Below are 23,244 nucleotides of genomic sequence, written 5' to 3'. Positions count from 1 at the left end.
GTTACCATCAACACGCTCTCCCCATAAGGCAGGTGGCCCGGACGGTCCAGGCCCCGTGTGTGCGGTGGGGTGGGGTTCACAGCCCCAGAGCTCGTGTGCAGGAGGAAATTTTTCACAAGTGTCCTCCGAGCTCACAGATGAAAACCAACCTCAAAAGTTAGGGGACAGGCCCTACGCAGGGGGTGCAAGGGCTGGGGCACTGGCCTGTGCACCAAGAGGCTGTGGGTTCCATCCCCGTCAGGGCATGTTCGGGAGGCAACCGGTCGGCGCTTCACTCTCACGCTGATGTCTCTCTCTCTCCCCCTTCCTTCCTCTCTCTCTGAAAATCAATTTTTAAAAAGCACGTCTTGGGTAAGGATTATAGGAACAAACCCGGGGCGATGGGACTGTCCCGCACCTGGGCTGGGGAGTGGTTACACACCTGTACACGTTTCTTAACACTCATGGAGCCATGTATTCAGAAAGCGTGAACTGTACATTTTGTAAATTATACTCCCCCCCCCCCCAATAAAAAACGCAGAACCCAGATGCGCTGTGGCGGGCATGAGAGCTGGCGGGAGGGCCCGCCGGGCAGAGCCGAGCCAGGGCAGGAGGCGGGTCTGGGGGATGCGGGCGCGGGAGCTGGCGGGGCTCTCGGATTTCAGAGACCTCAGTCCTGTCTCTCGTGTGCACGGAGGGGGCAGCCGAGGTGGGTGTGAAGTGGACGGACACTGAGGGATTTTTAACATTTCAAGCACAGGAGACAGCAGGAACCCCGTCCACGGGGCCTGAGCAACACAGGCCTTGGAGCAGGCAGGACAGCGCCCCGGGCTGGTGGGGGGCTGGCTGGGCTCTGGACATGTCCAGGGCATCTGTCTCACTCTGGGGTGCCCGGTGTGAACTGAGCCACGCTGGCGGTCAGCACACTTCACAGGGCTGAGCTCCCACGTGCTCCTCCCCAGCTTTTCCAAACGAGGAAAAAATGGCCTTAACGGAAACTGGAGTTCTCAACCTCACTGCCTTCTATCAGGAGCAGGGCATTTCTGAGTAAACCGCCCCGGTGACAACAGGGGGCGGGGGGCGGGGACGAGGCCAGGCCAGGGCCCACCTGCAGCGAGAAGGTCAGAGCCAGGTCCGTCTCCACTTGTCCGCTGGGGGGCAGCACAATCTCGTGGGACCGCAGGACGCGCTTGGAGCCCTGGGGAGAAGGCGGCTCTCACTCGAAGGCGGTGTCTCCGAGCGACACCACCAGGCAGGTCGCGTCCCTTCCCTTCACAGGCTGGGGAGCCGGTGCAAGCTCCCACGGGCACGCAGGAAGATTTGTCGCCGACCCCCAAGTCCCCTGGAAATCTGCCTCAGAGCCGAGAAGCCCAGGAACGGGATCTACGGCCACTGCAGACACGCAGCTGCGGGCGGGCGACCAGACCAGGGAGAAAGCTGGAGACCCGGGCACCGCCGAAAACAGTGTGGGGGCAGTGACCGCCCCACAGAAGTCACCAGTTAAAACGCTGGCAGCGTCCCAGCCCAGGGAGAGCAGCAGACGTGTAGACGCAGATGGGAAAACACGTGTGGTCAGTGAGCCCCAGGCCAGTGGAACGAATTCCTTGTCCCGGAGGCTGAGTCTAAGGACTGACAGAGTCTAGGGCCTGACCATGGAGATGGACAGCTGGAGACAGGGGGTCAAGAAACAGGGCCCAAGTGTTGGGGGTCGGTGGTGTCAGAGGTCAACAGTGCCAGATTCAGAGGCCAAGATGGGTGGACTCCATCTGGCTTGTGACCCAATGAGACCCTGACCCCTCCCCACCCCAAAGCCCAAAGCTCAGCATGACACCTGAAGGTGGGCAGGGCCGTTCCCTGGGGTGGCGGCCTGCACCCCACACGCAGCTGGCTTTGATGCTGAGAACTTACAGCACCATCTTTGGTAAGGAAAAGAACTTTTCAGAACTTTATTTAAAAGAGTAACATTTTAAGTGGTTGCAAATGACAGGAACAAGGCAGGCCTCCCGCCGCCCTGCCCAGATCCGCACTCGGCCTGGAGGGGAGCCTGGTGGACAGCCCAGGTCCTCCAGCGGCTCCCAGGTGCAGCCAGGAAGCTGGGGCCCTGCAGCAGCAGCCACGCTGGCCCCCAGCACCCACCAGGCTGCAGGAGGTCCCAGGGCCTGGGACTGTGGGCAAGGCAGGACCTCCGCCTGCTGTTCAGCGGCCACCACACCCGAAGGAGCCTGTGGGCTGGCGCTGGGAGACGAGGACCCTGCTGTGGCCCACAGCTGGGGAGGTGGCCACAGGAGGTGCCTGCTGTGCAGCCAAGGCCACCTGGGAAGCAGACCTGGAACCCAGCGGCCCCTGAAGAGGCCAAGGCGAGCCACACGGCCAATGGGCCACCCAGTTAACGGGCCACACCGCTAACAGGCCTCCTGAAACCCTGTCGCTTGTTCAGACTGAACAGGACACTGTGGGCGGGGGAGCGTCACTGCACCCAAGTGAGAGGCGAGAGCAGCTGGCCGGGCCAGGGTCAGGGCTGCAGGTGACAGGCACAGGGTGTGGGCGCCTGCACTCGGCTCTGGGAGGCCTGTATGCCCCTCTTGGGGGACAGGACTGCACCCCAGGAGGGTCGCAACCCTGCCAGATCATCAGGACTGTCTCCAGGCTACCCGCCCGGCAGAGGCGCCCGTTCCCTGGACACACTCGGCTCCGGCCGTCTGTGTAGCCAGCCTCCTCGACTTCTGGGCAGCGGGGAGACCCTCACCTGCATCTTCACGGCAATCACCACAGAGATGAGCTCCTTCTCCAGCTCCTTGAACACCACCAGCTTCTTCAAGGTCAGGCTGCACAACCTGCAAGGACACAGATGCCCTCAGCAGCAGCCTGGAGCCCCAGGAAGGTCCCAGCCACGGCTGGGCCACCACCGCCTGCCCTGGGCCTCCAGCACCACAGTCACCGCGGCAGGCCGGCCATCACGTCTCCTGGGAGACCTTGCCCCCACCCAGACAGGCTGGGAGCCACCCTCGGGGTCCCCGCAGGTGTTGAGAGCACCCCTCAGCACCCCCAGGCAGTCGACCGGGTGCTCCTCTCCAGAGGGTCCCGGAGGTGGGTGGGCGAGGGCCTGTGGACAGCAGAAGGTGGACCAGCGAGGTCCCCAGGGACCAGGATGCCGGCGCCCCCGCTGTGAAGGCACCAGCCTTCCCGCCCACCTACCAGCCCTGCCCGCAGCACTGGCTAGAAGCCTTCCTGAACCCTCTGCCCACCAATTTCACCTCCACCCGTCTGTTCTGAGCCCCACAAGGTCAGGACAATGGGTGACGGCCCTGAGGGACGGCCCGTGGGACACGCCATTGCCTTCACCTGCCTCGCTGCAGGGTCTGCCCTGAAACCAGCGGGTGCCGTCCCGGGAGGCCGATCTCCCGGAAGCCACAGCACAGCCGGATCCCCAGCCGGCCCCACGAGGACAGGGACGGAGGAGCGAGGGCCCGTGGTCCCGCGCAGTCCCGCGCCCACCGCCAGGGGCCCGGGCTGCAGGCCTCTTGCACTCACGGAAGCCCTGGTTCATTCTCCCACACAGACCTCGGCCTGGCCAAGGCCCTACACCTGGGTCCCCGTTGGGAAGTCCAGACTCTCCGTGCCCCCCCGAGTTGTCACTCAGTCCCCAAGGTAAGCACCTGAACCCCAGGAGCAGGACAGATGCCCGACACGGTCAGGCTGAGGGCACAGCATCTGCTGGTGTCAGAGCGACCCCAAGCTCTCGTGTCGGCCATGAGTGGAGCAGGGGGACGTGGAGGGCCGGACAGAGAAAGACCGAGATGGAGGCGGGCTGAAGGAGTTGGCGTTCACCCGGGCGGGCCACAGAACCACGTGAGCTCGTTCAGGGAACATGAAGCAAGTCCTCCGACCGAACTGGAGTTAACCAGAGCTCGACGCCAGCAAGGCAGCCGGGAAACTAACCCGCACAGCCCTCGGCGACCTACCTGCCGGCAGAGAGGCAGCCTCGACGGGGGTCGAACACGCTGCGTGGCCGGGGAAACGCTCTGTGGGCACCGCCAGGCAGAGCTGAGGGGAGGGCCGCGGGGCTGAGCCTCACACGGGAGGAGAAAGGTCTCAAGCCGACGACGCCAGACGCGAAGAGAGCAAGTCAGACCCAAAGTGAAGACAGAAAACCGAGAGGAAACCAAACCAAAAGCTTGTGCTTCGGGAAGATCCACAAAATGATAAACCTCCAGCCAGACAAAGAAAGAGAAAAAACTGACCGGTCCCGGGAACAGGAGGAGAGCTGCCTGCGCGGCTCGGACGCGCGCGAGCGAGCACGGAGCGCGAGACCCCGCCGTGCCCGTCGCTCCGAGAACCGGGGCCAAAGGCACCGCCTCCCTGACGGCACAAGTGCCCAAACTCACTGCGACAAGGAGGCCACCTGAACAGTCCAACCCACGAAAGAAAGTGAATTACCAGTTAAAAACCTTCCGAGTAACCCCGGGCCTCCTTCACCGGACACGCAGGAAGGACGCGCAGCGACTGCCTAGATCTTCCAGGAACAGAAGACGAGGCGACTTCTCGACTCACTGGAGGGGGGAGCAGCTTCCCCGGCACCAGCACCAGAAAAAACAGACAACCGAGGCACACGAGGTCCTTACGGGCACAGGCTGGGAAACCTTCGCCCAGGAGGAACGAATGGGGCACGGCCACATTCAGAAGCAGCGACGCGGGACACAGGGTGGCCCATCGGGCGTCCAGGGACACAAGGCCGGCCCAGCACCCGAACACCCACCCACCATCACGTCGACAGGCCCCCTCAGGAAACCCCTGAAATCTCGACTGGGCCAGAAAAGCTTCGGACAAAATTCAATATCCAGCTGTGATTAAAAAATCCTGGTGGCCCAGCCAGCGTGGTTCAGTGGTTGGGGTCGTCCCGGTCACGGGTTCGATTCCCAGTCGGGGCCCCTGCCCGGGTGGTGGGCCCCATCCCCCGCAGGGTCGTGCAGGAGGCGGCGGGGCGATGGCTCTCCCCCGTCACTGATGCCTCTCTCTCCCTCTCCCGTCCTCTCCTGACGTCAGTGGGACCAGGAAAGGAAGGGGACTCACTGAGCCTGCCCGGGCAGGTCAGGGGCCCCGGCTGACACGGCGCTGTCCCTGGGACAGGGACCCTGCAGGCCGCCCAGGGCGACAGGCAGGAAGAGGCCGAGGGCTGGAGGGAAGAGCGGAGGCGCCCTGCTGGCAGGCGCCCTGAGCATCTATGGAGAATCTCCAGAGCCGGCGAGCTGAGTGTCACACAGGAAAAAGCCGAATTAGTCCAGCCCAGGAAGAGCAACCGCATTTCCACAAACCAGCAACGAGCAACTGGGAGTCAGCTCTTGAAACTTCCATTTACAGTGGCTCCAAAACAGAAAAGAAATACCTACACCTGACAGGAGCCAGAGCAGGGTCCGGGCTGAGCGCTCCCGAGCGCCGCTGCGCGGGCCAAGCCGGCCGGGCACACGGGAGGCGAGCCCCGCGCCCCACCCGGCCTCGGATTCATCGCAACTCCGGTGACCGCAGCACGCCTTTCTGGCAACGTGCTGACTTTAAATTTTCTATGGCCCTGGCTGCCGTGGCTCAGTGGTTAGCACGCCGGCCTGACCACCAAAGGGCCTCGGGTTTGATTCCTGCCGGTCAAGGGCACGCACCTGGGTTGCAGGTTTGATCCCCGAGTGCAGGAGGCAACCAATCAACGTGTCTCTCTCATGTCGATGTTTCTCCCTCCGCCCCTTCCGCTCTCTATAATCAATGGGAAAAGTATCCTCAGGTGAGAATTAAAAAGAAAGAAAAAAAGAAAAAGAAAAACTTCTACAAAAAGGCAAAGGAGCCAGAATAGAGAAAACTCTGAGACAAGGAGAGCGAGGTGAGCTGGGGCCTCCCCGGAGACGTGCCGGGAAGCCAGGGACCGCGACAGGGATGCTGACAAGGGCACGGCGCCCAGGCTACCAGAACGGAAGCGCGATGCCGTCGATTTCATCGGAACTTAAAGCCTCGCTCTGCGGCAAACACCGTTAAGGGGGGAAAGACGAGCGAGCGAGAGGGGAGGGGATGTTTGCAAGTCATGTATCTGACGACGGGCTTTACCCAGAATATATAAAGAACGGTCGAAACTCAACAACTTTAAATCAACAGCCCAACAGAGGACAGACGGACGGGGCCAGAGGGGAGGGGCTGGGGCAGGGAGGAAAGGCGAAGGTCGAGCAGCAGTGGGTGGTCACGAGCGCGGGGACGCGCGGCACAGCACGGAGCAGGAAGGAACACGCGCAGCGACGCAGGGCGCCAGGCGCGGCCGGCAACACCGGGACGCTCTGTAAGGACGGGTGTCTAACCACGCGCAGGACCCCTGGAGCTAATACAAAGTAACCCTGAGTGTCAACTGTACCTGAAGAAAGACTTTAAGTTAAAAAAAGAAACGGACAGACGTGAACAGACACTTCACCCAAAAAGACACATTGTTACTCATCAGGGAATCAGGTCAGCGCCAGAGGCCACCACGCCTCCTACAGGCTGACACCAAACACAGACCCCCAGGCCGCGTGGGGGCCCGCCCGAGTGCCAGGCGGCACCGCGTCTTGGCCCGTGCAGGGGCCATCGGGCTGGGCAGAGCTGAAGGCGGCGGCCCGGGGCGGGGCTGGGGGGTGACGCCCAGGGGCTGTGGGGGTGCTGGTCTCGGGTGGAACCACCCAGGGCACTCAGATCAGCTGCAGACAAACTCCAGGCGGGTTGAATTTTACCACGTATGACTTTTAAAAGGTAATTTTTCAGAAGTTAGAGAAGCCACAGACCTAAGGGGCACCTCAACTGACAGCCCACACGGCCACGGGTGACGTCCTGGGGTCCGCCCTTCCTACGGCTCAGTGGCGCCACGGTGCAGACGGGCCACGCCAGGTTATTCCTCCTCGTGGACACTGGGTGGCGGCCTCGTCTCAGCTGCTGAGACGGGCGCTGCTGCGGCCACGGGTGCGGATGTCTCCTGGAGGCCCTGCTTTCCCTTCTCCCGGGACACACAGCAGAGGGGGCTGCTGGGCCGCACGGCCGCACTGCGCCTCGTTTTGAGGACGCCCCACTGTTTCCACTGGGCTAAACCATGTCACACTCACCAGGGTTCGGTCTTAACTTTTTCTTTAATCCTCACCTGAGGGTATTTTCCCATTGCTTTTCAGAGAGAGTGGAAGGGAGAGCCATCCATGTGAGAGAGAAACACCGGTTGGTTGCCTTCTGCTTGTGCGCCAACCGGGGCCGGGGATGGAGCCTGCAACTGAGGTCCATGCCCTTGGCTGGAATCGAACTCGGGACCCTTCAGTCTGCGGGCTGACAGTCCAACCACTGGGCCAAACCAGCCAGGGCACTTTTAACTGTTGATTAAAAACTTACTAAGAGGAGTTTTCCCCAAACAGGGCTCCACAACTCAGAGAGCAAGCAGGTCTGTCTCCCCCGACCGCGCCCCAGGCCCGAGTGTGCACGGGGACAAGTGGGCCTTCGCTCGCTCGCTCCTTCGCTGGGCAGAGAGCGACTCTAACTCCTCCAAGGACTGAAACGTGGACGTCAGTGAGCGAAGCCAGAGACCGCGCAGGGACGCAGAAACGTGGCCGCAGGGCCAACAGCAGACACAGGGCCGACATCCCGAGAACAAAGGCCCTTAGAGAAGCGCAAGAGGACAATCGACCCACAGAACCGAGGGGCAGCCACAGAGGCACTGCCCCCACCTGCATGGCCTCAGGCCGCCCACAGCCAGGCCTGCTGTCTTGCCATCCTGGGGCCCTTCCTGTGTTGGCAGCACAGGGTGCAGGCCGGACACGCGTGACTCCCGCTCACCTGCCTGGCTGGTGCCCTGGGATCTAGAAGCCCTGCCCCATTGTCGTGGCTTGTCTTCATTGGGGCAAACACATGACATAAAGCTGACGACCTGAACCCCCGTAACAAGGGCAGGGCAGGGGCATTTAGTCCGCTCATGAGGTGAGCAGCCATCGCCTCCAATTGCAGAACATTTTATTCACCCGCTTGGCCACCGCCCCCTCTCCCACCCCGGCAGGCGCCCAGCCTGCCCGCTGCTGTCCTTGGCCCTGAGGGACCGCTCAGCACGTGCCTCCCTCCCCAGCAGCACGGGTTCCAGCCTCGCCTGCCTCGCCCCTGTGGTGGGTGTCGGGGCGTCTTCCGTTTGAGGCCGAGCCGCTCTCCACTCTGGGCAGAACCGAGCCACCTGCTGGAGCACTTCCCCACTACGCCGCCCCGGAGTGGGCAGCCCTGGGCAGCCGTGACCGAGGCTGCTGTGAACACTCCTGCACAGGTTCTGCCCGGGCCCCTGTCCCCATGCTTTCGAAAGAGCAATTTGCGGGGCCACCTGCTGACTGCGTAACAGGCTGAGGGGCTGCAGGCTGCTTCCCCCCCTCCCAGCAGCCACCACTTCAATGTCACTGGCAATGCTCAGCAGGAGGCCTGGCACGCCCAGCATGTGGGCGAAGAGGGGCACTGGCCGGGCCTGCCCCCCCCCCATGCAGTGCTGGGCCCCGGCTGGTCCCGTGAGGAGAGCACTGACTTCTGCTGCTTTCCACCAAGGACAAGGGACACGGGACACGGGGCCTCTGGTCCCAAACACGCTGTGTGTCCTGTGGGAGGGAGAACTGAGGGGCCTTTTGTCCCCAGGGCTGACCCGTTTGTGCCATCGCGAGTCTGTCCTAGTGGGAGTTGGGGCTCTGAGGTGGCAGCTGGCCAGGTGGCCCTACACCCTGTCCGCCTCCTGGAGGCCGCAGCCCAGGAAGAGGCCTAGGGCAGGGCAGAGGGGCACCCCCACAGCCACTGCCCGGGCTCCAGGCGTGCATCCTTCAGCAGCCATCTGCCCGGCCTGGGCCTGCAGTGGTGCTGCAGAGGTGAGGGCTCTAGTCCTGCCCACATCCTGAGCGCTGGTCACCTTTCTCTGGGGCCTGGGGCAGCTGCCAACTCTCACTGGCCCAGCTCAGCTTTCTCTGGTGTCTGAGCCTTATCTGGACACGGCTGCTTCCTGCTAATCAGGAGAGAAGGTCAGAGGTGCCTTCTCAGTGTCCCCGCTGGCCAGCGTGTGGGCCGGTGGCTCCTGCAGGAGGTGAGGGGCAGACAAGGGCTCATCTGGGAAGCCTGGGACTCCCTGGAAGGGGCAGGGAGAGGAGGCAGGGAGCTCTGAGCCGACCTCCCAGGCCCAGCAGAGGCCAGCCCCCCCCAAGGGACAAGGCACAGGAGGAGGGGTGGAGGAGCCAGTCCTGGCGGGGAAGGGGCCAGGAGAATGGAGGGTCCAGGTGCCCACCAGAGGCCAGGTCAGCCCGGCACTCACGTGTGTCTGTGAGGGACGGGCTCCCAGGGACTGTGTGGACGATGCTGGAAAACGCCACCACCTCAGCTCTGGTCAGCGAGTGACAGGCTGCTATACAGGGGCCATCGCCCACTCTGGTCCCAGCCATCAGGACACCCCCACTGCAGGCCTGCACCCTCTACCTGGGTGACTCAGAGCGCCTGGGTGACTCACCTGCCTCCAGCCCACAGCCCCAGGTGCAGGCGCACCTCTCCATTGCTGCAGGGAACCCCACGACCTCCCTGACAGGCCAGGGCCCCTGCCCAGGGCCTTCCCGTGAGCGAGAATCCCCCACCCCCTATAAAGGGCATTAATTTAGCAGAGACGCACAGTCCCAGCTGGGAAGCTGGGTGCAGGACAGCAGCCGCTGCAGGAAGCCCAGACGCAGGCTGGGGAGCCCTGAAAGCACCTGGGTCAGGCCATGTGACCCTCCTGAATGGCCTGTGGCCTAGACCTGCCACTGCAGACTTTGGGGACTGAGTGATGGACCTGGAGGCCCGGCTCCAGGTGACGCAGCCAGAAGAGCAAGAGCCTGGCCGAAGCTGCTCTGGGGTCAGCCTGGACAGGGTGTGGGCGATGCCTTCCTCGGGCTTCTTGCCAGTCTACCATCTCCTGTCCCTCCCCCGACTTCCCATCGGGCAGGGGAGGGTTGGGAGGGGTGCGGGCATGCTCGGGGATGGGCCTGGAAGCAGGAACCCCATTTTCCGGCTCCACAAACATTCAGCTATCCTGAGGGCTGAGAGCCGGCCCACCTCACCCCCAGTCCAGCCTGTCCCAGGCACATTCCCAGGCCACACTGGCAGTAACCAGACTTCCCTCTGGGAACACTCAGTTCCCAGCCCCGGCAACACAGTAGTGGGAGTCCATGAGGACCAGGAGGCAGGGCCCATGGCTGCCCCCAGAGAGCCAGTGCACATGTGGCAAGCAGAGCCACCCTAGGGTACCTAGGAAGGGGCAGGCTCTCAGGCACCCTCTCCTGGGCTGGGTCATGGTGGACAGAACTAGCCCCTTTGGGCGTGGGGCATGGCCATCGGGAAGACGCTAGGTGACCCTGTATCAGGGAGGTGAGAAGGAAGGCTTGATCGCCCCAGGGACAGTAGGCAGTAGGGCTGGCGGGGAATGGGGGGGTACCACGCGTCTCTCTGACATCTACGTGTGTCTACAAGGGCCTCAGCCCAGCTCACAAGGCTGCAGGCCTGCTGTACGCGGGGCTCTGGGGGTCACAGGCTCTACGCAAGTGAGAAACCACAATGCTGCCCACAAGTGCCGTGTCACCTCCAAGCAGCTGGCCCACCATTCTCACCCACACCAGCCCTCAGCTCTGCCGCCCCCCCCCCCCCACTCTGCACCTGAGATGCTGGACACAGCCTGCCCAGGTCCAGGGACATTAGGCCCCTGCCCTCCTGGGTCCCCTCCCCTCCACTCGAGGGGCCACCCTCACATCCCTGCCACCCCCACTCCACACTTGCTCTGCTGAAAAACAAGTGATGGGCGGACAGCAGGTTCTTGCTCCCACCTGTAGACACATGGTATTGCTCCTGGCCTGCACCCCAACAGCACCAGCCCTGCACAGCACGCAAACCCTGACCCCAGCCTCATCCAACCACCCTGCTCCCTACCTCTCCCAGACGGCCACCCCCCTCCGGGCCCCTCCTCTCCGATTCTCCCTCGGCCACAGCCCACCAGACTCCACACACCACTGATAACACCCCTGGGTAGTCCCAACATTGGGGTGCAGTCACCACACGCCTCACCAGCAGCTGGTCCTTTCTCTAGAAGCCTGGATGGGCCTCCTGGCTGTCAGCCGTCTCACCCTTTGACCACATGTGCTGTGGAGCTCAGGGATGAGGGGCCTCTCTTGTCAGCCACTCCAGGGCCGTCGGGCCACCCCAGCCAGGCGGTCCTGTGTGCCTGGGCTTCACTGGTGAGGGACAGGGTCTCACCGAGGTGGGGTCAGAAGCCACTTCCCACCACCTGCATGGGCACAGGGGTCACCTGTCAGGACCCCTGGCTTTCCCACCCTGAAGCCAGGATCCTGGCCTGGTGCTGTCCAGGGGTACCGAGTGGCTGAGCAGCTGATCTGGGATCCTGCCTCAGCCCATCCTCTCTGGAGGGAACGTCTGTGTGGCTGGAGCCTCCTCTCCCCTTGCTGAGTGGCTGTGCAGACATGGGAGGGCACTTACTTCCCTCTGAACCCACCCAGGTCCCAGGGGTGCCAGTTTGACTACAGAGGTTCTCGCCCAGTTGGGCTATGAACCCACCCTGGACCTGCAGGCTCACCTCCAAAGAGGGGTACACCAGGCCCCATCTGTCACCGGAGCTGCAGGTCTGGGAAGACCCCTGCAGGAGTGCGTTCTGCTGTGCCCCAAACAGAGGGGCTATCTGGATCTCGCCCAGCCACTACAGGAGCCCTGGGAGTGGGTCCCGGCCCGAGGGAGCAGAGGCCCTGTCATATGCCTACCACCAGAGGCCCCCCAAGGATATTCAGGCCCCTGATGTGTGGCACTGCAGAGGCAGGGCCGGGCTGAGCACCCCAGACTTGCCTAGAGCTCCTTAGGGCCTGTGTTACCCCCTCGACCATGGACCAGTCCAGTCCTATGGACGGTGCTGGCTGGCGGGAGCAGCAGGCAGAGGAGAGCAAGCCGGGCCTGGTTCAGGGGCTTCTGCCCAGACAGGGAAGGCAACAGTCGCCAGGGAGCAAATCTTGAATGACAAAGTAAGTGCCACGCCTGGCAGAGGACATGAGAGAGGCCAAGAGAGGGTCTGGACAGGCCATTTGGGCAAGGGGTCACCGCAGGACCCCCACAAACCCTGGCCGCCTGCTGCCCCCACTCTGAGCGGCTGGAGGAGACTGCCCGGGGGTGGGACCCGGAGCCTGAGGCAGGAAGGAAACAGCCCTCGGAGCCTCATCCAGTGTGAAGGTGATGGCAGGTCCTGAGTGAAGTCACCTCCACAGCAGCTAAAGCGTCTGCGACACTCAACTCTGGGTCCCGGTGACACCCGAGGCCCTCTGGTCATTAACATGCAGAACAGGGAACCCCACCCAGGGTGCTCGGGAAGCTCAGCAGAACTGAGAGTGCGGGAGGAAGTCCAGCCGGACCCTCCAAGGGCCTGGGCAACCACACTCTCATTCCTAAGGCAAGCGGCTGTGGGACCTCCCACCTACGCTGCTGCGCCTGCCCTCACTCAGGGGTCTGCACTGTGCCTGCCCCCCCGCGGGGCCCGCGTCTCCGCCGAGAGGCGGCCCTGGCACAGGACAGGCAGACGACCCGGCTTTTGGGTGACCATGAGCCTAGCGCAGAGGCCGAGAGGCGGTGGAGGGTGGTGGCAGCTGTCCCGCCCCCGTGGGCCCCTGCGGTGGTGGCAGAGGGATGGAATGTCAGCCAGTCCAGGGCCAAAGTGCTGAGTGTGCCCCGAGCTGGGGGAGGGGAGCGCTGTCTGTGAGCAGCCAGCCTCTGCCTTTTCCAGAGAGCCTTCTCCAGGAAAGAGGGAAGCCAGGTGTGGACGTCTCTCCCTTGGGCCCAGGACAGGTACTCGGTCCCCCAGACTCGCTCCTCGTCTGTGCCAGATGTCCGAGGACGACCTTTGCAGTCACCCGGAGCGCCCCGGCACGTCCCATTCAGCCTCCCTGTCAAGAGCAGGGAAGTAGGAGGGGGGCAGACACAAAAGACGGCCCCCAGCCCAGACCACAACCCAGACCCCAGAGGACAGGCTGCCTCGTGTCCCTTGCGGGGACCTGCAGCAAGGCACCTCCCTCCACTGGGTCACGGCTGCCACCCCACAGGGCTCAGGTGAACGTACCAAGTGCCCATCACCTGGGAGTGGCAGGTTCAGAAAGACAGCCCACTCCTGGCGTCTCCCACCACCCACTGTGCCCTCGTTTACCAGGCCCCACCCAGGGGATCCACCCTGCAGGCGACTCGCGAGGGCAGCTTTGGACTCCAGGTGATGACCGCCAGGCCAGGAGGCACTGTTTTTACACCGTGGGCACTGCCCCCTCGAGTGAACGAGGGCTGGTGTTCACTGGAGATGCTCAGAAACACAAAGTATAACTTCCAGACACTCGACTGTCAAGACGGGGCGTTCTCACTGTGCGCTATGCCCTTTCCAAGTCGCCTGGACCAAGGACACATCCATGGTGCCACCTCTGGGGCAGGAGGAACCTGGCTCTGAATTCGAGCAAGTGCTACTTCCAGGGCTGCTCTGCGGAGTCACTGTCCAGCGATGTGCCGGAGCCCACCGGGCACACACACTCCACTCCTGCACCAGGAGCTCAGGAAACGAGGACAGTGAACTGGCCCCCAAAGATGAGGTGCTGTCACGGCACGAGTCCCACAGAGACCGATGCCCACTTCACGCACCAGGGAGGTGCAGACTGGCCCAGGAGTGCGCACAGCAATGGATGAGAGGGTGGCAATACGGCCAGGCCCCCAGTCACACCCAGCCCACAGGCGGTGCGCCCCAGTCAATGTCTTCCGTCTCTCCCTCAGGGCAGCGCCCATCCCCCAAAGGCTACCAACCCCACACCCAGCTTGAACCACGCACTCCCCACCCATCCACTCGCCCCTGCATGCAGCCAGCCCTACCTCAGCTCCAACACCCTTTTCCCAAACACACACCCTCAAAATAGATCAGCAACTTCCCCAAACTCAAGCAAACCCACATCCTGAGCCGGGCATCTTTGTTCAACTACAGGGTCCGCTGCAGGGGCTCTGGGCAGATGGAGGGGTACTGGACTCCGCCCCTCAACCAAGCCCCTGCCTGCAGCAGGGCCTTGCATGCTGGCCGGGGCAATGGGATGCGGACAGTTGGGGAGAAAGGGCTGAGAACTGCCCACTGCTCCATGGACATGCAGAGCCTGCCCAGTGGGAAGGCTCCGCACGTCCGATTGGTGTTCTGGAGGTGGGGAGACAGAGAACGGAGCAGACACACAACTGAAGGAAATGGCCGAGAACTTCCCAGAACTAATGAAAACGACCCGTCCACAATCCAGAGCCCATGACATGGATGCAGGCAGTAATAAGAGGAGCCACACAGACCCGACAGAAAGGGCTTCCCAGAGCCGCAAAGGTCACAGGACAGGCTTTCGAACGAGTCACACCTGTCTGATGCTTATTCTCAACAGCAAAAACAGAGCAAAGTCAAGGAGAAGCATCCTCCAGGTGCAGACAGGGAACCTGCACTTGGAACTCCACAACCAACAGAACACCTGCTTATGCAGAGGGACCTGCACCTGGAACTCCACAACCAGCACAGCACCTGCTTATGCAGAGGGACCTGCACCTGGAACTCCACAACCAGCACAGCACCTGCTCGTGCAGAGGGACCTGCACCTGGAACTCCACAACCAACAGAACACCTGCTTATGCAGAGGGACCTGCACCTGGAACTCCACAACCAGCACAGCACCTGCTTATGCAGAGGGACCTGCACCTGGAACTCCACAACCAGCACAGCACCTGCTCGTGCAGAGGGACCTGCACCTGGAACTCCACAACCAGCACAGCACCTGCTTATGCAGAGGGACCTGCACCTGGAACTCCACAACCAGCACAGCACCTGCTTATGCAGAGGGACCTGCACCTGGAACTCCACAACCAGCACAGCACCTGCTCGTGCAGAGGGACCTGCACCTGGAACTCCACAACCAGCACAGCACCTGCTCGTGCAGAGGGACCTGCACCTGGAACTCCACAACCAGCACAGCACGTGCTCAGGCAGAGGGACCTGCACCTGGAACTCCACAACCAGCACAGCACCTGCTCGTGCAGAGGGACCTGCACCTGGACCTGCACCTGGAACTCCACACCAGGACACACTCCCAGGAGCAAGGCTGATAGTTTTCTGCTGAAAGAGCAGCTAGTTATTGGCAGGTTCTCACTGAAGGAAACCCTGAAGATGCATTTTCATGCAGAAGGAAGAGGGATGACCCCAGTTTGGAGGTGACAACAAACACATTGAACAGAAGCCTATAAACACGAAGGGGCTGGTCAGAATGGCAAGCACCATGGTCCCTGTGTCATCCAGGAAGAGAGTAAAGACACAATTCACTTTACAGCTTAACAGCCAGGGTGCAAATTACCATTTACAGAGTAGCCACTGAAGACAGAGACAGTGACGCCTGTAGCTAATGGGGGAAATGGAGTAAGAAAATCAATGCAAAATCAGGAGGGACAAAGAAAAACACAGAGAATTGCGATGCAGACGTGGAGCCTTCTGTCACCAATTAGGTAAATGACAGAGGACTGAAAGTTCTGGGTAAAGAAATAAAGATTGCCAGACTGAGTGAAAACAGAATCTCAACTCACGTCAAGTAACCAGACACACCTAGACGTGTAAGGACACAGGGAAGCTGACAGGTGGAAGGGCGTGAGGCCTGCGCTGTCCAGGGGCCGCGCACAGAGCTGCCGCCGCCCAGTCCGCGTCCAGACAGAAGGCGTCACAGATCGGGAGTCACAGCCGCTCAGGCTCACACCGGGAAGGCAGTGTAGTTCTAAACGTCCGTGCACCTGGTAACTTGGTCTCAGAGTGATGGAGCCGCCAGGAAAGTGGACAAACCTGCCGTCAGTGAGAAGACGTGAACACAAAGGACGCAGACAGAGGGGCACAGTAAACCTCAGGGGCCTTGACCGAGTGCAAACACCAAAGACCCGTCCTCGTCGGCATGAACAGAACAGAGCAGAGCGTACCCGGGAACCGACCACCAGCTCAGCCATGGAGATGGTCCAACACGTCTGAAGGACCTGGGGTCACACTGACCATCATCTCTGACCACAACATAACTAAGTCAGAAATCAATAATGGAAAACGGAGAAGCCACAGATTCGACACTGGAAAAATATCTAGGAAAAAATCCATCGTATGTTTGGATACACCTTGCTGGTCGGTCACGAGTATGCACGTGTTTTCCGTGTCCAAACGTGGCTGACCAGTCACGGGATAACTCGTGTCTGCACTTACATTAATTTAAGTAATTGTAAGCACCTTGCTGACGGAAAAGTAGCCGGCCACATGGGTGAGTTCTGGCTCGAAATAGCCGATCAGCAAGGTGTTAAGAAACTTTGAATATCTCATCACGTTAAAGGAAGAATCGTGGGGAAAATGTTACAATACTTTAAACGGAGCGATTCTACACATAAAAGCATGTGAGGTGCAGCTAACACGTCACTTTCAGCTAGACGTGCATTTGCACAAGGAAAGGGGGAAAGACAGCGAGCTGTGTGTGTATCCCAAGAAATTAGAGCAGGAACAGCAACGTCAACCTAAGGAGCATAAAAAACCGAAGGGAGTAAAGGACTAATTTCATTTCAAAAGCTGACGAGCCCGTGGGGAGACCGATCGATCGGGGTGTCTACCTGCAGGAAGAGTCAATGTGGGGATTAAAGAGGACAGCCCGGCCCCGCAGACACTTAGGAAATAAAACAACAGGACGGGTGGCTGAGTTGGTTGGAGCATCGGCCATACGTAAAAAGGCTGTGGGTTCGATCCCCGACCAGGGCACATATGGGAGGCAGCCGACGGGTGTTTCCCTCCCACATCCATGTTTCTCTCTCGTTCCCTTCCCCTCTCTCTCGATTCGATGAACATACCCCCAGGTGAGGATTCAAAAACAGCTTTATGCCAATAAACTTGAAAATCTAGACAAAGTGGTAAAATTCCCAGAAAAATGTATTTCCAAAAGTAACCCGCAGGGACTGAGAACATGTTCTACAACCAAAGCAACTGAATCCGGGGGCAAACCTCCCACAAAGCAGCTCCCGGCTCAGGCTATGTTACAGGTGACTTCTCCCAAACACTCCTGGGACACACAATTACGATTTTACACAAATGACACTGTGGCTCAGTGAGAGACAACACCGTCCTCAACTTATTCCACAAGGTGTCCCGGGACCAGAACCGGACACGGGCAGATGACAGGGATCACAAACCCCAGACGCAGACACAGACGCCTGAACGGACATCTACACCCTAAGGCCCACCAATGAATGCACGAGATGCAGCTATGCTTCCAAGAACAGAAGGCCAGTTTAATACCAGAAAACCCATTTATGTATTTACCAGATCAGCAACTGAAGGAGCATCCCACGAGGTCCTTGATTTGGTAAGTGCCTGATTGCATTCAGTGTCCACTCACAGTAAACACAGAACAAAACCCTAAGGAGCAACCATCACACAGCCATCAGAAGAGCTAGAATTACAAAGATCATGAGCCCTGACCTGTTTGGCTCAGTGGTTACAGCATCGGTCTGTAGGCTGAAGGGTCCTGGGTTCGATTCTGGCCTAGGGCATGTACCCCGGTGCAGGCTCGATCCCTGGCCCCAGTCAGGGCACCTACAGGAGGCAACCAATCGATGTCTCTCTCACTCATCAATGTTTCTCTCTCTCCCTTCCACTGTCTCTGAAAAGCAATGGAAAGAATATCCTCGGGTGAGAATTTAAAAAATAAAATAAATAAAAAGACGCTAACAAGGAAGGTAACACAGCTGGAGGCAGCGGACAGTGATGCCACCGCTTTGAAAAATGGGGCAGTTTCTTGTGACGCTGACAGCCACCCACCTGCCCTGTGGCCAGTAATTACTGAAGAGAAGACACATTCCCACAGCCTGTGCCGAACGGTCACAGCAGCTCTGAACACAATAGCCCCGACCTGGAAACAACCCAGACGCCTACCACCAGCAGCAGGTTTAAACAGAGCGTGGCTGTTCCCCCAACGCGAGGGCCTGCAGCAGGGAAAAGGAAGACTCCCAGGGCTGCAGTGCAGACAGGGCAAGGCCAGGCCCCGGAGCTCCTCCAGCCATGCACCTGAAGTCCCTGGACAGGCGGGACCTGCTGGGGTGCGGAGCCGAGATGCAGACCTCCTGGCCTGCTGGGGCGGCCGATGGGCACGCAGCTATCAACATCCACCCCTCCAGCTGAAGACCCTTCTGTGTGTGTAAACGGAACCCCCATGACCTCCCTCAATGGGCGACAGGACATAAAGGAGGTTGGGGAAAACTGGGTGGGAACACCCAGGCCGGGGGCTCAGTGGGTTGAGTGTCGTCCCGTGCACCGAAAGGTCAAAGGTTCGACTCCTGATCAGGGAACATGCCCAGGTTGCGGGTTTCGATCCCAGTCGGGGTGCGTGGGGGAGGCAACTGATGGGTGTTTCTCTGTCCAATCGATGTTTCTCTTTCTCCCTCACTCTCTCTCTCAAAACATCAAAATATATTTTTAAAAAATGTACAGGGACAGTAGGATGCAAACACATGTCCGACCTCAGAAACTAACAACTAACTTGTGACCCTCAGCGGCGGTAAGTGCAAGGGACTATATAAGTGACCCAGACTCTGCTGGAACCCAGGGACAGGGGACGGGGTGGGGGAGGGTGGACCCTGGTGCAGGAGGCTCGGGGCCAGCGGGGAGGAGCCCTGTGTCACCACAAGAAAACCCAGGAAACCGAACCGCCCTGCCCCCGAGAGGGAAGAGCAGGAAGGAGTTGAGGTCGACGAGGCTGAAGAGGCTCAGACATCGGGAGCATCACAGGCTGCGCAGCCAAGGCCACCTCATTGGAAGAGAGGCCCCAACACATCCAGGCAAAACAGGGTTGCCACCCCCCAAAGAAGCTGCTGAGACCAAGTTGGGGAAAGGAGACAAACCTGGCAAAAGAAAGGAAAAAATTTCACCGACAAGGACGGACAAGCAGCCTGAGTGGCCTACATTAGCAATCAGAGAGATTCAAACGAAAACCACAGCACATCACACCTTCCAGATGGGCAAAAATTAAAAGCCAGGCCGTGCCGGCAAGAATGCCCGAGGGGGCCGGAGCTGGCACGGCGCCCTGGGGAGCTGCGCAGTAGTAACGCTGGGCACCCCCCCCAAACCCCACTGCCTCACCACAGGTGCTCACCCCACTGAGGTGCTCACCACAGGCCTGCCCGCCCGCCCACAGGAGGTGGATGTGAGGGACAGGGACCGAAAGCCGAGGGCAACAAGATCGTCACTGGCCCAAATCTGGAAACAAGCCACAGGTCCCAACAGAAGCAGGCTGCCTTCTGATGGGGCACCAGGCAGCAGCGACAGACATCAGCACCGACACCACTCAGACACTTAGAGATCAGGCACAACCGAGAACAGAGAAAACATGACCCTTGCATACAAGTCCCCACAGGGCACAACTAAGACCACCCTGGAGGGACCACCTCTGGCGGCAGCGAGGGGGACTCAGCGGAGCCCGTGTTCAGTGCAGTCAACTATCAACTCTGCTCCTGACCACTCCAACAGCAGCTCCCCGACACCCGGTGCTGAGCAGCCCCACATCCCCACAAGCACACCAAGTGGGCTTCCTATTGCGGCTCCATGGGGGCAGCCCCCATACAGCCCTGGCCTCTCCGGCACTTCCCCCCTCCCAGTTAAACCTTCATGGTCTTTTGTGGAGCCCAGGAAGGCGCTGGGGAGGCACAGCACAGGTAGGCTACACTTTGCAGCATGCCCGGGGGCACGTGGCCAGGAGGGGGCAAGCACAGAGGAGGGGAGCGCTGATGGAACATAGCCTCGCAAAAGGTCCATGGGGTTCTGATGACAGTGCACAGAGACGGACAGAAGCCTGGTGGGGGAGGGGGGCAGAGGGTCCAAGATGACCCCTGGCTGTGGGACTGGGTGCCCGAGCAACTGCCAAGACAGGAAAAGGAGAGGTCAGGCTGGGGGAGAAACTCCTGAGCTTGGCTTTGAGGCCCACCCTGCCCACTCAGCACGGCCACGACTCTGAGCTCCGGGCCCTGCACTCCGGGAACGCAAACCCTCTGCATCCCCAACACTTCACTCCAAGACACCTGTTGAAGGAGCGTGGTCGAGTGCGTGGCCGCCACGCTGCACACCAGCCACTTCCCGTGCCAGGGTGTCACTCCTGAGGTCCCGGCCAGTAGGTCTCCCCAGGGAGAGCTCCTTCCTACAGCCCACCCCTGCAGCCCGCTGTCTATTCCAGAACCAGGCCCTGGGGCAAGAGCATCCCTCCCTCTCAGCCTGGAGCTTCATCAGCAGGAACGACAGAGTGGGGAAGAAACCAGCAGAGCCAGGAGCCCACGGGAGAAGTGGGGAAGTTGGGAGTCCGAGTGGAGAGGGTGGCCACAGTGCTGGCCTGCGGATAAGCCCGGTGCAGCTGTCACCACCGGGCGAAGGGGCTTCCCCAAGTTGGGGGGCAGTGTCTTCTGCGACGGCAAAATTAACAGCAGGGCTCAGAGTAGTGGTTCTAGGCAAGCAGATGTCTCTAAGTTACCAGGCGCCGCGCACGCGGGGAAAGGGCCCTGGCACCAACCAGCGCAGGGGGGAGCCCCAGCCCCAGGACACGCGTGAAGGAGGCCCGGGGCTGCAGGAGTAGAGCGCGGTCCCAGGTCCGCGTGGCCTCTGGACATGTGCCCTGAGGGTCGCTCCCAGGCCGCTCGGACCTCAGGGCGCGGCGGGGCGCAAAGGGAAGCCCGCGGTGCCCAGCGGAGGGAGGAGGCACCCAGCTCAGCGCCCGCACATCACCGGGCAGGTGCACCGGCGCCCGCGGCAGCCGCCCGGGGGAGCGCCGGGACGGCCCGGGCGCGGGGCTGGGGCACCCTCGGCGCCCAGGGGCTCTCGCAGGGGGCGCGCCTGCCCGAGGAGGGGCGCGGACGCCGGCCCCGCGCGCGAGGTCCCGGCGGAGCCCGGGCGGCCGGTCCCGGGCGCGGCTCCCCGACGGCGATCGCGGGTGGGCGCCCGGTGGGGTCCCGGCGCGAGGCCCGGGGGGCCGGCGGCAGGTGCGCGGGAACAAAGCCGCGGCGGGCGGGCGGTACCTGGGCACGCAGCTGGGGCTCGAGCCGTCCACCTCCCAGGTGGCGAACAGGTTCATGGGCACCGGCGTGTTGAGCGCGGCGGGCGCGCCGGCCAGGCCCAGGCGGCCCCGCTCGGCCATGGCGCCGGCCCCGCTGCTCGGCGGCCTGGGGCTGCGGCCGGCCCCGGACGCGCGGCGGAGGCGGCGGCGGCGGCGGGCGGCGGGCGGGCCGGGCGCGCGGAGGGCGGCGGCGCGGTCACATGGCGGATGCGCGGCTGGGACGGCCGGGCGGGCGGGCGGGCGGGCGGCGGACGGGCCCGCGGGCGGCGACGAAGCTGCGGCCGCCCCGCCCCGCGCCCGCGCGCCCCCGCCCGCGCGCCCCCGCCGCGCGCCCCCGGGCTCGGGCCGCGCCGCCGCCGCCGCCGCCGCCTCCGATTGGCTGGGCGGGCGCGCGCTCACCGCCGGAGGCCCAATCGCGGCCCGCGGCGCGCCCGCCGGAAGTGAGGTAGCGCGCACCCGCCCCGCCGGCGCCGCGCCCGCAGCCCCGCCCGCGGCCCCCGGGCGCGCGCCCGCCCGCGCCTGCGCACAGGCCCCGCCCCGCGCCCCGCCCGCCTCCCGGGAGCGGACCCGAGGGGCACGCGGGCCGCCCGCCCGCCCGCCCACCCAGCGCGCTGCCCCGCCCCGGCCCCGCAGCCCCGGGGGCTCTGGGCCCCACGCACCGACCCGGCCAGGGCGCGAGCTGGGAGCCTCCGCGTCCCCGCGCGCCCCCCGTGTCCCCTGCGCCCTCCTGTCCCTGCCGTCCCGTGTCACCCCCAACCCCCTGGGCCCGCGCCCCGCCTGTTCCCTGCAGGGCCTGGCGGCGCCCCGGGACGGGGTGCAGTAGGGGGACCGGGGTCGGGAGGCGCACACCCCGCGCCCACCTCTGCGGCCCGTGGGGTTTCCGATTGCCCCGGCCCTGGGGCGCCCCCCAAGCTCAGGGTGCGGAATTGAGCCTCCCTAAATCCCCCCTGGGGTGTCCTCTTTCTGCCCGAGCCTCCTTAATGTCCAGCAATGCCCTGTCTGCGTTTTTTACGCAAGACAATAGAGCACAAATGCCTGGGCGCACGGTGGGCTCCTGATCCCCCCCGCCCCAGTGAACTTGGGGACTCAGGCTAGTGGGAAGGGGGCAATGGGCAGAGCTGCCCACTGAGCGCACAGGATACGAAGGGGGGAAAGGTCCTAGGAAAGGACATCTAGGTTTGGGGGCCAAGGAGTCCCCCCCCATCCTCTTGACGGTGGTTCTGGTCAGTCACCAGACGCAGAGGTCTAGGGAAGGCTTTCCTGGCACCTCTGTTTCTTTGTGTCCCAGGATCGCACAGTTGCTTTTCTCTGGGGTTCCTGTGTGTCTCCTGTGGTCTACAAGTGGCTTTACTGAAATAAGGCAAAGCCACTGACTTCCACTGTCCTTCTGCTTTACATCCCAGAGCCCCTGGGAGCTCTCTCTCCTGCCAGGAACCCCACCCACCCGGCCTCCAGCTGTAACTCGGTATCTGGAGCCCAAAACAGCTGCGGCTGCTTCAAGCCAGGGGCGCCCTTTGAGAACAAGAGAATCTGTGTTTCCCACGTGTTCCTGCCCCTTTGGGTGGTGCAACTGACAGCACAAGGGTCTGTTCTGCCTGGCCAGCTGACTGGGTGTTGTCTTCCACTGCTGCTCCTGCCACTAGCACCGCTGGGTCTTATACCTATGAGATGGGGGTGTTCGGAGAGTGGGTAGCAGTCCCCGGGGAGGACAGGCTGCCTTTGGTGACAGCAGGAGACAGACACCCGTTGACCTCAGCTGCTGGCATGTGGCACTGTGGGACAGCGCAGGGTGGTCAGATGAACGAGCGGCCTGACGCTGTGTCTGTGTGCACCAGCATCTCGCCCAGGCATGGGGTGCAACTGGGGGTCAAGTGAGGAAAGGCAGAGTGACTAAGCCGTGCACATGGGGGCCTGACTCCAGCCGCCCCCTCCTCTGCACCAGACACCCTAGTGAGCCCTTCCTGGCCACGACAGCCTGCTGCCATCCCCATTTGACAGTTGAGGAAACTGAGGCACACGAGGCCATGCAACTGCTAAGGAGAGGAGCCAGGTTGGGGGCCCACACAGTCTGGCCCAGAGTGTGTCGTCTCCCCCCTGCTCCAGCCCAAGT

General features: G+C 62.1%; 1 protein-coding gene across 3 annotated transcripts in view; it reads right to left on the bottom strand.

The window, feature by feature from the left end:
• The window catches only part of PACS2 (phosphofurin acidic cluster sorting protein 2), a 37,200-nt gene extending 15,937 nt beyond the window's left edge, over positions 1-21,263 (bottom strand). For all 3 annotated transcript variants that reach the window (XR_014000240.1, XM_081157948.1, XM_081157949.1), the window contains exons 1-3: positions 21,097-21,263; positions 2,726-2,813; positions 1,088-1,177 (exon numbers count right to left, since the gene is read on the bottom strand). Coding sequence is in view for 2 of the 3 variants with exons in the window: in XM_081157948.1 (XP_081014074.1) it covers positions 1,088-1,177; positions 2,726-2,813; positions 21,097-21,215 (297 nt within the window). In the remaining variant the exon portion in view is untranslated. The remainder of the gene's footprint in view (positions 1-1,087; positions 1,178-2,725; positions 2,814-21,096) is intronic.
• Positions 21,264-23,244: the final 1,981 nt, after the last annotated feature.

This window comes from Miniopterus schreibersii (assembly GCF_964146895.1).
Source record: "Miniopterus schreibersii genome assembly, chromosome: 1".
Taxonomy (NCBI): Eukaryota; Metazoa; Chordata; class Mammalia; order Chiroptera; family Miniopteridae; genus Miniopterus; species Miniopterus schreibersii.
This window is presented reverse-complemented; position numbering and strand designations above follow the sequence as displayed.